This window comes from Pseudophryne corroboree, chromosome 9 (assembly GCF_028390025.1).
Source record: "Pseudophryne corroboree isolate aPseCor3 chromosome 9, aPseCor3.hap2, whole genome shotgun sequence".
Lineage (NCBI taxonomy): Eukaryota > Metazoa > Chordata > Amphibia > Anura > Myobatrachidae > Pseudophryne > Pseudophryne corroboree.
Genome location: NC_086452.1, coordinates 356,302,659 through 356,316,937, shown reverse-complemented (window position 1 = coordinate 356,316,937; position 14,279 = coordinate 356,302,659). Strand labels below are relative to the sequence as shown.

General features: G+C 43.8%; 2 protein-coding genes across 7 annotated transcripts in view; one reads left to right on the top strand and one right to left on the bottom strand.

Moving 5' to 3' along the window:
* Positions 1–14,279, top strand: part of CENPP (centromere protein P) — a 748,246-nt gene that overhangs the window by 563,086 nt on the left and 170,881 nt on the right. The window lies entirely within an intron of this gene.
* ECM2 (extracellular matrix protein 2) overlaps positions 1–14,279 on the bottom strand; it is an 83,470-nt gene that overhangs the window by 34,707 nt on the left and 34,484 nt on the right. For all 3 annotated transcript variants that reach the window (XM_063940705.1, XM_063940707.1, XM_063940706.1), the window contains exons 4-6: positions 12,013–12,201; positions 8,596–9,306; positions 7,826–7,941 (exon numbers count right to left, since the gene is read on the bottom strand). In XM_063940705.1, the coding sequence (XP_063796775.1) occupies positions 7,826–7,941; positions 8,596–9,306; positions 12,013–12,201 (1,016 nt within the window). The remainder of the gene's footprint in view (positions 1–7,825; positions 7,942–8,595; positions 9,307–12,012; positions 12,202–14,279) is intronic.

Sequence of the window (14,279 nt, the reverse complement as noted above, 5' to 3'; positions counted from 1 at the left end):
TCTTCAAGTTTTGAACCCTTGCAACACGTGGATGTTAAGTTTCTAACTTGGAAAACAGTATTTCTCCTAGCCTTAGCTTCGGCAAGGAGTGTTGCACAATTGGGTGCCTTGTCTTGCAAGCCACCGTATCTGGTATTTCATACTGAAAGAGTGGAACTTCGGACAAATCCCGCTTTTCTACCACAGGTAGTATGTTCTTTCACATCTATCAACCAATCGTAGTTCCTGTTTTTCAGAAGATTCAGGTACTCCGGCTACTTTGGATGTGGTACGCGCACTCCGCGTTCTCCGCGTTTATGTAGCCCGAACATCAACAGTACGTATAATGGATACTTTGCTTCTTCTTTATGATGCAGTCAAAATAGGGTGGCCAGCTTCCAAACAGACCTTGGCCAGATAAGATTAACCTGACCATTCGTCAGGTGTACTTTCATGCTAGTCTAACACCATCTGCATCTGTTTCAGCACATTCCACGTGTTCTGTGGGAACGTTATGGGCAGCAGGTTGTGGAGCTTCTACGTCGCTACCTTGCTGTGCGGCTACATGGTCATCAGTGCACACGTTTGCGCTTTTACAAGTTTGATAATTCTGCGGCATCAGCTTCTAGCTTTGGCCATCTAGTGTTACAGGTGCCAAACCGCAATCGCGCCCAAGGGGGAAACTTTGGTACGTCCCAAGAGTACTCCAGTGACCCCCTAGTGGATGAAAGAGAAAATAGGATTTTGGTACTTACCAGATAAATCCTTTTCTTTGAATCCACAGGGGCACTTGACGCCCACCCAGATCAGTTTCACCTGGTTTGTGGTAAGTTCAATAGTTCTTATGGTAACACATTTTCACCGACTTGTTCAAATGTTAAGGTGATTGTTATCTATTGTTGTGTCAACTTTCTAGTTGTCCGTTATGTTATGTGTCAACTTTATAGTTGTCTGTTATGTTATAATGTTATATGTAATTCTCCATTGTTCATCCTCTCTTTCGCTCCTATTTGGCTCAGCAAAAAAACACTGAGGCATCTTGGGAGTATGGAGGGGGAAGGAGGGTTACACGTTTAAATATTTAAATGTACCTATCCCTGCTATCGCACCGTCCATATCCCAAGAGTACTCCAGTGCCCCCTGTGGATTCAAAGAAAATGATTTATCTGATAAGTACCAAAATCCTATTTCTTATACGTCCTAGAGGATGCTGGGGACACTTCAAGAACCATGGGGTATAGACGGGATCCGCAGGAGACATGGGCACTTTAAGACTTTGAAAGGGGTGTGAACTGGCTCCTCCCTCTATGCCCCTCCTCCAGACTCCAGTTTAGAATCTGTGCCCAGGCAGACTGGATGCACACTGAGGAGCTCTACTGAGTTTCTCGGAAAAAGACTTTGTTAGGTTTTTTATGTTCAGGGAGACTGCTGGCAACAGTCTCCCTGCATCGTGGGACTTAGGGGAGAGAAGTCAGACCTACTTCTAGTGAGTTTAAAGGCTCTGCTTCTTGACTACAGGACACCATTAGCTCCTGAGGGTTTGGGACACTAGGTACGCCTAGGGGTTCACTCCCAGAGCCCGCCGTCACCCCCCTTGCAGAGCCAGAAGTCAGAAGACAGGTGAGTAGACGAGGAAAAGAAGACTTCAGTGATGGCTTCTGAGGTACCGCACAGCGATCGTGCTGCGCGCCATGCTCCCACACACAGCGGCACTGTAGGGTGCAGGGCGCAAGGGGGGGAGGGCGCCCTGGGCAGCATAAAAATCCTCTGTATATGCTGGCAAAGTCATATTGGTGTGCCTTGGCACTAAATTCGTACCCCGCTAGCTGTGTTATTTTTAAAAAAGAGCGGGCTGAAGCGCGCCATGCAGGGGCGGAGCTTAGCCCTCACAGCTCTCCTCAGCGCCATTTTCTCTCCGTAGCTGCAGAGACGCTGGTCCTTACTCACCACTGCTATTGACAAGTAATGGTGCAAAACGAGGGGGGGCACAGCAAGTTTGGTGCAAAATTAAGTGTTAAAAAGCGCTGCAGGGTCTGAGGCATTATATAGTAAAGTTTCAGAACCGAGACAGGCTCTGGGTTGTGAGCTGGCAAACTCCCTCTGTGTTTCTCTGACAGGCTTTACTGTGGGTCTGTCCCCCTTTTGGCCCATTGTGTCTGTGGGTGTCGGTACAGGTGTGTCGGCATGTCTGAGGCGGAGTGCTCTTCCCAGGAGGAGACTGTGTTAGAGGCAAAAACGGCTGTGGGAGTGACCCTGTCGGCACCGCCAACTCCTGACTGGGTAAATGTGTTGAATGCTTTGAATGCTAATGTGGCTCTTATTAATAAGAGATTAGATAAATCTGAGTCTCAGAACCAGGTATGGAAAAAGTCTGTGGAGGATGTGTTATCACAGGTCCAGACCCTCTCGGTGTCACATAAACGTTTGTTTGCTCAGTTAGCAGACACAGATACCGACACGGACACTGACTCCAGTGTCGACTATAGTGATACCAGATTAGACCCAAAATTGGCAAAGAGCATTCAGTACATGATTGTGGCAATAAAAGACGTGTTGCATACATCCGAGGACCCTGCTGTCCCTGATACTAAGGTCTGTATGTACAAGGGAAAGAAACCTGAGGTAACGTTTACTCCCTCTCATGAACTAAATACCCTCTTTGAGAAAATGTTGGAAAATCCTGACAAAAAGTTTCTGATTCCCAAAAGGTGGCGTATCCGTTCCCCTCTGAGGATAGAGAAAAGTGGGAGTCATCCCCAATTGTGGACAAGGCTCTATCACAGTTGTCTAAAAAGGTGGCTTTACCATCTCCTGACACGGCAGCCCTTAAGGATCCTGCGGATCGTAGACAGGAAAATACGTTAAAATCCATTTACGTCTCCACAGGTACACTGCTCAGACCAACCATCGCATCTGCGTGGGTGAGTAGTGCTATCGAAAAGTAGGCAGAGAACTGGTCATCTGATATAGATACCCTAGATAGGGATAGCATCCTGTTAACTCTGGGTTATATCAAGGACGCTGCGGCCTATCTAAAGGAGGTGGCGAGAGATATAGGCATTTTGGGATCAAAAGCCAATGCCATGGCGATTTCAGCTAGGAGGGCATTGTGGATTCATCAATGGAATGCTGATGCTGACTCTAAGAAAGCTATGGAGTCTCTCCCATATAAAGGTAGTGTCTTGTTTGGTGAGGGTCTCACTGATTTGGTATCTACAGCTACCGCGGGTAAGTCATCATTTTTGCCTTATGTTCCTCTACAACAAAAGAAAGCTCACCACTTTCAGATGCAGTCCTTTCGGCCAAATAAATACAAAAAAGGCTGAGGTTATTCCTTCCTTGCTAATAGGGGAAGAGGAAAGGGTAAAAGGTCTCTGGCAGTGGCAGGTTCCCAGGAGCAGAAGTCCTCCCCGGCTCCTGCCAAATCCACCGCATGATGCTGGGGCTTCTCTGCGGGAGTCCGCACCGGTGGGGACACGTCTCAAGCTCTTCAGTCAATTCTGGGCTCGTTCGGCCCTGGACCCATGGGTTTTAGAAATAGTGTCCCAGGGGTGCAAACTGGAGTTTCAAGACGTTCCCCCTCACCGATTTTTCAAATCGGCCTTACCAGCTTCTCTTCCGGACAGGAAGGTTGTATGCGATGCAATACAAAAGTTGTGTCTAAATCAAGTCATTATCAGGGTTCCCCCGTCACAACAGGGAGAAGGTTTCTATTCAAGCCTGTTTGTGGTCCCAAAACCGGACGGCTCGGTCAGACCAATTCTGAACCTAAAGTCCCTCAATCTTAACCTAAGAAAATTCAAATTCAACATGGAATCTCTCCGAGCAGTGATCTCCAGTCTGGAGGAAGGGGATTTCATGGTGTCGGTCGACATAAAGGATGCCTGCTTACACGTCCCCATATATCCTCCACATCAGGCTTACCTGAGGTTTGCTATTCAGGATTGTCATTACCAATTTCAAACGTTGCCATTTGGTCTGTCCACGGCTCCGAGGATTTTCACCAAGGTAATGGCGGAAATTATGGTTCTCCTTCGAAAACAAGGAGTCACAATTATCCCTTACTTGGACGATATCCTGATAAAGGCGAGCTCCAAAGACAAGCTGGAGCAGGACATTGCGCTCTCCCTGACAGTTCTGCAGCAACATGATTGTCTCCTAAACTTGCCGAAGTCACAGTTGAATCCGATGAAACGGTGGGCGTCTTTGGGAATTATTCTGGACACGGAATTACAGAGAGTTTTTCTTCCAGAAGGGAAGGCTCTGGAAATTCAGAGTTTGGTCAAACGAATTCTGAAACCAGCGAGAGTATCAATCCATCAATGCACTCGATTGCTGGGGAAGATGGTGGTGGCCTACGAGGCCATTCAGTTTGGCAGATTCCATGCCAGGATGTTTCAGTGGGACCTATTGGACAAGTGGTCCGGATCCCATCTGCACATACACCGGAAAATAATCCTGTCCTCCAAGACCAGAATCTCACTCCTGTGGTGGCTGCACAGCTCTCACCTCCTAGAGGGACGCAGGTTCGGGATCCAGGACTGGATCCTAGTAACCACAGATGCGAGTCTCCGAGGCTGGGGAGCAGTCACACAGGGGGAAACCTTCCAGGGAAAATGGTCAAGCCAGGAGTTTTGTTTACACATAAACATTCTGGAGTTAAGGGCCATTTACAACGGCCTTCTTCAAGCGGAATGTCTTCTTCGCAACTTGCCCGTCCTAATACAGTCAGACAACATAACAGCAGTAGCGCACATAAACCGCCAGGGCGAAACAAAGAGCAGGGCGTCAATGGCAGAGGCCGCAAAAGTTCACCGCTGGGCGGAAAGACATACAAGCGCTCTGTCAGCAATCTTCATTCCAGGAGTGGACAGCTGGGAAGCAGACTTCCTCAGCAGACACGATCTCCATCCAGGAGAGTGGGGTCTTCATCAAGAGGTCTTCACAGAAGTGACAAGTCTTTGGGGAATTCCTCAAATAGACATGATGGCATCTCACCTCGACAAGAAACTTCAGAGATATTGTTCCAGGTTGAGGGACCCTCAAGCAATAGCAGTGGACGCACTGGTGACACCATGGGTGTTTCAGTCGGTGTACGTGTTCCCTCCGCTTCCACTCATTCCAAAGGTGCTAAAGATCATAAGAAGAACAAAAGTTCAGGCGATCCTCATTGTTCCGGACTTGCCAAGGAGGGCTTGGTATCCAGATCTTCAGGAATTACTCATAAGAGATCCCTGGCCTCTTCCTCTAAGAGAGGATCTGTTACAAAAGGGACGTGCGTATATCACGACTTACCGCGACTACGTTTGACGGCTTGGCGGTTGAACGCCAGATCCTAGCCCGAAAGGGTATTCCCAGTGAAGTCATTCCCACACTTCTTCAGGCTAGAAAAGGAGTAACGTCTAAACATTATCACCGTATTTGGAGAAAATATGTGTCTTGGTGTGAATCCAAGAAGGCTCCTACGGAAGAATTTCAGCTAGGACGTTTCCTCCATTTCCTGCAAGCAGGTGTGGATGCGGGCCTAAAGTTAGGCTCGAGTAAAGTACAAATTTCGGCCTTATCGGTTTTCTTTCAAAAACAATTGGCCTCCCTTCCAGAAGTTTAGACTTTCGTTAAAAGGAGTTTTGCACATCCAATCTCATTTGTGCCCCCAGTGGCACCATGGGATCTTACCGTGGTATTGCACTTCCTTCAGTCACATTGGTTTGAACCTTTACAGAAGGTAGAGTTGCTATTGGCCTTAGCATCTGCAAGGTGGGTGTCTGAGTTAGCGGCTTTGTCTCACAAGAGTCCTTATTTAATCTTCCATGAAGATAGAGAGTTGAGGACTTGTCAACAATTTCTGCCGAAGGTGGATTCATCGTTCCACATGAACCAGTCTATTGTGGTATCGGTGGCTACTGACGCCTTCGCGGAGTCAAAATCTCTTGATGTTGTCAGGGCCTGAAAGATTTATGTCGCCAGAACGGCTCAACTTAGGAAAACGGAAGTTCTGTTTCTGTCCTATATGCTGCCAACAAGATTGGGATGCCTGCTTCCAAGCAGACTATTGCGCGCTGGATCTGTAATACGATTCAGCATGCTCATTCTACGGCTGGATTGCCGTTACCGAAATCAGTGAAGGCCCACTCTACCAGAAAGGTGGGCTCATCATGCCCGGGGGGTCTCTGCATTACAACTCTGCCGAGCAGCTACTTGGTTGCGTTCAAACACTTTTGCTAAATTTTACAAGTTTGATACCCTGGCGGATGAGGACCTCATGTTTGATCAATCGGTGCTGCAGAGTCATCCACGCTCTCCCGCCCGTTCTAGAGCTTTGGTATAAATCCCATGGTTCTTGAAGTGTCCCCAGCATCCTCTGGGACGTATGAGAAAATAGGATTTTAATACCTACCGGTAAATCCTTTTTTCTTAGTCCGTAGAGGATGCTGGGCGCCCGTCCCAGTGCGGACTCTATCTGCAGTTGTTAGTTATGTTTTCACACGGGTTGTGTTACGTTATGGTCATCCTGTTGCTGACGTTGTTCATGCCGTTGACTGGAGTTTTCTGTTAAATGCCATGTTGTACGGCGTGTTTGAGGTGTGAGCTGGTATATGTCCCACCTTAGTTAACAATAATGTCCGTCTCCCTGGGCACAGTTCCTATAACTGGAGACTGGAGGAGGGGCATAGAGGGAGGAGCCAGTTCACACCCCTTTCAAAGTCTTAAAGTGCCCATGTCTCCTGCAGATCCCTTCTATACCCCATGGTTCTTGAAGTGTCCCCAGCATCCTCTACGGACTAAGAGAAAAGGATTTACCGGTAGGTATTAAAATCCTATTTTTTAAATGCTTCTAACAAACTATAGGGTCCATTCAATGGGTCACAATACCGATGGTGGGATCCCGGCATTTAGATGCCCGGCAGGGGGGGGGCGAGCACACGAAGCCCCTTGCGGGCTCGCTGTTCTCGCCACAGGTTCTATTCCCACTCTATGGGTGTCGTGGATACCCATGAGTGGGAATAGACCCTGTTGGTCACTATGCGACCATCAGGATAGTCAGGGTTCGGGATGTAGGTGCCGGTATTGTGACAGGAGACCGCCGGTCACATAACTACATTCCCATTTATTTAGCCGCTAGGGGGACGAGTTATCAGAGAAATTATGTGGAAGTGTTCACAACGGCACCGCATCTTGTCCCCCTCGTGGCCTGATCTCACCCTGGACTCATGATTTTTTTTTCAGCCCTATGTGGCTGTGAACACAAAAACAAGTCCAGAGGAAGCATGAGTGCGGCATATACAGTACCTGCATGAAGCCGACTTGTGCCTTCAATTGACCCTTATAAATAGCTTTTAATTACAGTATGTAAATAATGAAAACATGTCAGTTGTTTGCTCTGATCTTATTTATCTTCTATTTTCTTGTATTTGCAATCTTAGCCATTTAGGACACACCAGATTCAATCCACTAAGAGCTATAAGGCTTCTATTCAGAAATACCCGAGAAGTTACTATGCCTGTGTGATGCTTATCATAAGGCCAACCATGAACTGAGCATGCACCGTCTTTCTATGTTAATACTTAAAATATGCTCTTAATTATCTGAATGAGGAGAGAGACGGTGTAGAAATGTTGACTTCTGGATTTCTAATTCCCCTTTGAATAGTAAATTGTGTGTGAATGCAAAGTCAGTAATGGAACTACTGCCAGAGCAGCCAGTGCAGCCGCTATGGGTGCCGACAGTGAGGTTGACCCAGAGATGCTGGTCAATCAGCTTTATTTTTTATTGTAATAATTCAGATTCATGTTACTTTTACACATTAGTCATTTGTTTTACTTAGTGATATTCTTAAGTGACTTACCTTAAATGCAAGTGAATCTATACCTGTAGACATAAGTTTGTTCTTGCTCAAATCAATCCTTTCCAGATTAGGCATTCCATTAAATGCTTCTTTTGGAATGGATGTAATAAAATTTCCTAAAATATAGTAAAATACATGTTTTATTTCTTGCTATTATGATTGAGATTTTTCTGTGTTATGTATGATCTTACGCTTTGTACTTTTCTGAGTTGATTACGTCCAATTTTAATATATAATTTACTATTTTTCTTCAAGCCTAATTGCAATCAATAAAATTACATCCTATATGTTTACAGAGCAATACTCCCAAAAATCCCAGTTAAATGCTAGGCTAAACCATTAAACGCATCAGAGGATCCTCCAGGTTGCTAAGAGCCTACACTAATCCCTGTATTATATTTACTACAGTATAAGGAAATATAAAAAAGTGACATTTTTGGTAGTCTTTATAGTTATTGTTCTATACATATATTTGCATTTATGGCTTAGACTACATATACCTCTTATTCTGTAGTTTACATTGTGTCCTTGTATCTGTGTATTCTCGTGTACCATGCATATCCCAGCTATATTCCACTTGAAGTCATGCATTCATATTTACTATTAAATGAAACCGAATGACACAGAAATCCCCCCACTAGACTGATCCCTGCTTTTATCAAAGAACCCTGGTTTTGACTAGATGTAATCACTCCCTTTGTACAGAGTAACCCCACTTTACACAGAGATCCACCCATTTCCAGTAATACAACAGTACTTCTACTGCTTACCTAGAAGATCCAGGCTCTTTACATCAGGGTCTGAAATTGGGGGAATGCCTGTTAGTTTTGCATTGGAACAGCTAACTGTGATCTCTGATATGAAGCAACCAGGAGGCAGTGGAGGATGATGGATATCTGTAGGCCTACGGGAACCTGGTCTACGCCGCCTCGGTACTCTGAAGACATCACCTCTTATGATGTTCTCCTCTTCATCTTCTTCATCATCATCTTCATCATCTTCTTCATCATCTTCATCTTCTTCTAGGCCTAGCTCTTCTCTTTCTTTTTGTTTACGTTCCCTTACTAACTGTTCTACCTCCTTTTCCCTGTCTTCAGCTTCTTTTTTCTTCCTTTCTTCTTCTTTCTTTTTCCTTTCTTCTTCTCTCCTGCGTTGCTGTTCCTGCTCTATCCTCAACTCCTCTTCTTCATTTGCCCTTCTCCTTTCTTCCTGAGTCCGCTCTTCCTCTTCAGCTACCATCTTCAGCTTTCTTTTCTTCTCTTCCTGACGCTGTATCTGCACTTTTTTCTTTTTTTTCTTCCGCTCCTCTGCCTTTATCCTTTCTTCTTCTTTGCTATTCTCTTCTAATTCCTTTCTAAGAAGCTCATCCATATCTTCTTGGGTACGTGGTGACTTGATAAGAACCACATCATTGGGATCATTTGGTTCTGGAGAATCACCAGAAGATTGAAGTGTGTTGTCCACTGGGATACTGTTAAGCACTTGGAATAGTAAAGTGACCCGCATGAAGACATGAGAAGAGGAAAAAATATAGTAATAATAGAAGTCATTAGTATTGTTTAACATTGTTTCCACAAACTCAGTTTAATTTTAAACTAAATTTACAGTACTTCTGAATGTAAAGCAGGAGTATTGAAACTACATCAAATTTATAACCAATATGAGCTTGTTCTAATGTCAAAGGAAATTAATGGTGAGAAACTTTTATTTGTGATGCATAGAAACTATTGCCACACACATCTGGTTTCTAATTAAATATAAAGGATTGCATATATGTAAAATACATACATGCACAGTCACACATGTACATACATACGTACGTACGTACTCACATACATGTAACAGTGGGTGGCACACATCTGCATCTGCCCCCTCACAATCCCGACCAACAGTGACTACTACCACTCGCAAGGGAATTCGTCATAAGAAACCGTGAAGCAGCCATTTAGTGTTTGTATTGCCATCTACAAGGAGTAAAGCCTGATGTTACCTGTGACCAAGTCATAGACTTAAAGAATATAGAAATCTGTTACTAGTGAAATCATTCTAGCTCATTTGGCTTTGTGTCTTTTATAATAAAACTATGCTGTATATGTGATCAAGTACCATTATGATGACTCCTTAAATTTGTATATGCAAATTGCAGGCATATGAAGGGATCTGTATAGCACAATAGTGAGATCAATTCAAATCAGTGCACGTATTTGTTCTCAGATGTATTAATGCACTCTCTTGTATCAACACTTGCTATTCAGCACTGCTCTAGTCTAGTAATAAACTCTCTTGGTTGGATCAAGCTATGATGGTACGCATATAACAGATTAGTGAGTACTGGCATGAGTAGGGTATAAAGGACGACAATTTTTAGAAACTTCTAGGTAAATTTGTGTCAAACTTGTCCATCAAGATACACATTCTCAGATAGGCACCTGGGACCGGTCACTGTTTGACCTTGGTTCAGGATCTTCTTCATATGCTTAATTTTATAATACCATGGGGGAGATGTACTAAGCCTGAAAAGTGATAAATTTCTCAGTGATAAACTGCCAGCCAATCAGCTCCTAACTACCATATCACTGGCTGTGTTTGAAAATGACAGTTAGGAGCAGATTGGCTGGTACTTTATCACCGTGATATTTATCACTTTTCAAGGCTTAGTACATCTGGCCCCATGTATTATAAAAAACGTAAAGCACTGCGGTTTCAAAAGCATTGATGCCCCAAAAAAAACCACTCCCCATTGATGATATTGTCTGGAAACAGGTAAATGTATAGCCTTGATTTGACCATTTTGTTCAGGTGGCGGTGTGTTCTGCGCTCCCTCCAATAGATGTTCTATATGTGTGGAGGGAATCTGTCCGTGCGGCCTAGGTCCCAGGGGTAGGAATTCTTTTCAAGTATTCCTTATTCTAACAAAGAGCCAAAAAGGAGAAAAGGAACCTCCAGCGCTACTGGATAGGCTGTGGATCGTTATTGAAAGACTTCATTGGTGTTTAACGTATAAAGAAAAATGTTTTTTATTTATTTTGATTATGAGTAAATGTGGGTAGGTAAAACAGCAGTAATATAAAAGCAATAATATAAAATTGTGGTTGATGTTGAAACCTATTGCTATCTACAACTGCCTATTGTCAGTGTGAATCAAATGTGAATACATATACTGTACATAAAAAAATTCTTAAAACACATAGGTTCAGAGTGCCATTAATCTCAGTTGCATGTGAATGAAGCGGGTTTGAAAACTGAACACCATGCAACTGTGATCCCCTTATGGTTATTTACAAAGGGTTTGCAGCGGATACAAATTAATACATTTTTGACACAGTATTCTAAAACAGAATATGGATAGATACTGTTGCTGAAATGTTCCTCTGTTAAAAAGTCTTTAGAGTGCATGCACAATCTGGTGAGAGGGGGAGTGCTGTCTTTCCGTTCCTAGGGTTTTCTCTAATGTCGCTCCTGTTCCATGTAAAAAGTAGTGTCTTTTAATGTTTATTAGCGGCTTTTAACTGATGCAAAAAACTCACATATCTTCGTCCCCTACGGGACTGGTGAACTCGGTTCCGAGCAGTGGCGGGTCGTGTGCGCCTTTTTCCTCCGGAGTCGCGATGTTACTGCAGGCACCTGCAGTGCTGATTCTCGTGGAGCTTGAGCGGCCGGCGTCTTCCAGGGGGGTCAGGATCTCCGGATCTAAGGCGGGTGTCAGGGGGGCATGGACCAACGCGTTTCACTCGGCTAAGGATGCCGTGCTTCGTCAGGGACTATTGTTTTACCTACCCACATTTATTCATAATCAAAATAAATAAAATAAATTTTTCTTTATACGTTAAACACCACTGAAGTCTTTCAATAACGATCCACAGCCTATCCAGTAGCGCCGGAGGTTCCTTTTCTCCTTTTTGGCTCTTTGATTTGACCATTGTCCAACCAATATTTAAAATGCATCCACATATGTGGAATGCCCACATGCAATTTTGGGCCATCTGGTCTTAATTTTCAAACATTGTCTCACACAATCACCACTAGTTTGGCCATCTTTACAGTCCACTGCAAAATGTAAAGGTGTTGCTTCATTTTAGTTTAAGTGAGTATCACATTAGTCGTAAGACATATTGTTAGATTTACTATACTTCCAGACATGTAAAAAGAGGGTCACCTTGTATTAGATAAAGTAAATGACTCCATACCAATATCGCTGCATACTGGACAACATTCACCATCATGGGTCACAGTCATGGGACACGACAGAAGAGGGCAGATTGTCTCATCACAAATTTCATTTCCATTAGAACACATGCAGGTGAAACAGGGCTTTGGAGACCACACCGCCTTGTCATACATTACGATACCATTTACCATGCAGTGACCTTTCTTTACTAGAAGAGAAAGAGAAAAAGGACATGTCATTACTAATTCCCACTATAATAAGATGTTCTTCCAACAGGTGTTTGTTCAGTTATCAAGCTAGAACAATAAAAAAAAGTAACTGAACTGTTTTATCTAATGCTTTTGTAAAGTAATAGTTTGGAACTGCAGAATCAATGAATTGTTTTATTATTTTGTCTTGTCAGAAGCCAGACTAAATATCTGCCAACGTGGAGGCTGAAAATAGAAATACTTTATATACTTCCAATATACTTGGTCTCATAGTAAATATAGATACAGGCAAGCGAATAATTAAAAACATTATCAACTTGAGAAACTGATAACATAAAAGTTATTCCAAATTTCCCATTTTGTAGTAGTTTGGGTTGGGACAGAACAACCTGTAGATAACTAGAGGACCAGAACATTCACAGCAGCACAGACTATTTCAGAGAATGAATCTGCAACAGTGGCATATCTATATTGGATGCATGGTGTGCCGTGCACATAGGGCCGTGGAGCGACAAAGGAGCAAGCAAATACAGGCACTATGGCATAGTCTTTGATCTTTATACCGCAAGCACCATCTTTCTGAATATATATAGTTTAAGAGATTTATCTGGGTTTCCCTAATGCTCTGACCTGACGGGTCCCACAATACCACTAATAGTCTTTTCCTAAATTACTGGCTGTATCGCCATGATCTTCCACCCTGTTAGTTTATCTGTGTACCATCCATATTGGGTCATGGGATTACACAAAGTCACATTTTCCATACATTGGCTAACATAATTCCACTCAAAACCAAGTTTACCAGAAACTACAATAGTCTCATGTATAGTCTGTATGAAATGCTGCTAACTGGTGAAGAGGAAAAAATGGGCTTCAGTCTTCAAGAATTAATTATATTTGCAACTATGCCGTTAGTCCAAGAGATTTACATGTTTGGCAATAATATGAAAGCAGCAGGTTATGTCCAAATGTAACCTTATCCACTGTATACAAAATTCACATGACTTAATCTGCCTCAGCTAGTGTTTCCTGTTTGTAGTGTGAATTCTTTTCTGACATTTGGGCGCTATAGAAAAGTAGAAATACTCAATAAATTTTTAAACAGGCCCAGCTCAATCTCCAGCTTTATCGCCGTCCTTGCTCCTCCAGGGACGCCCCCATCCATCACTCTGCTGTTCGGCCCTGTGGCTCCAACACCCCCCACCAGTGGCTTTGTCCTACCTCCTCACACCTGATCCCATACTAATCCTATCAGCCAGTTCTCCTCTTCCAAGCCTGTCCCATCTCCCTTTGCTTTCAGTGGGAGCCGCTGTGGTGCTTCCACTGCCCACACATTGTGAAGATGAGACAGCCTTACACAGTTATTATCAGTGATGTCCCCTAACTTTTTTGGGTAGGGGGGCTGCTGCTACCCTTGCTGGAGAGCAAAGTGAGTCCCGGGACGCATGTGCAATAAAGCTGACAGGCGCTGGGACAAGCACCGGCTTAAGTGTACATGCGCAAACCACCAGCTTCTGTGGACTGCATCGGCTACAGCCCATAGAAGCCAGATTGGGCTGATGCTCAGGCAGGGAGTGGCTTCCCACAGAAAAGCCAGCTCTCTGCTATTCGCAGCCCGGGGGAAATACAACACCTCCCAATGGGACTGCCTGTCCTGCGGGTGACTGGCAGGTAGGAACTCACTGCCAGTCACAGTAAGCCAGTGCATTCACATAGACTGCAACTAACTGTCTTAGCTGAGCTCCCTGAAGTGGTAGATTTTTCTGGGGTGGCTACTGTCCTGCAGCCCATAGGTAAAATCTGCCACTGGTTATTATATAGAATATATTATCCGTGCTTGTATTACAAAAAATGGGACTTTAACACTAAACACTTTTTAATGTAAAAGTATTGAGGAGTTGTCGAGACAGAAGGGCTATTTGAAATAGGCTAAAACCATCTTTAGCTGGGTTTATCAGGAAGTGTCTGAATCCTGGTAAGGAGAGGACAAATGGTGCTCATGAATATACAAAGTAAATTGGTTAATCCTGTTTTTGTATAATATTTCAAATTAGCAAGTAGCAAACATAGCATATAG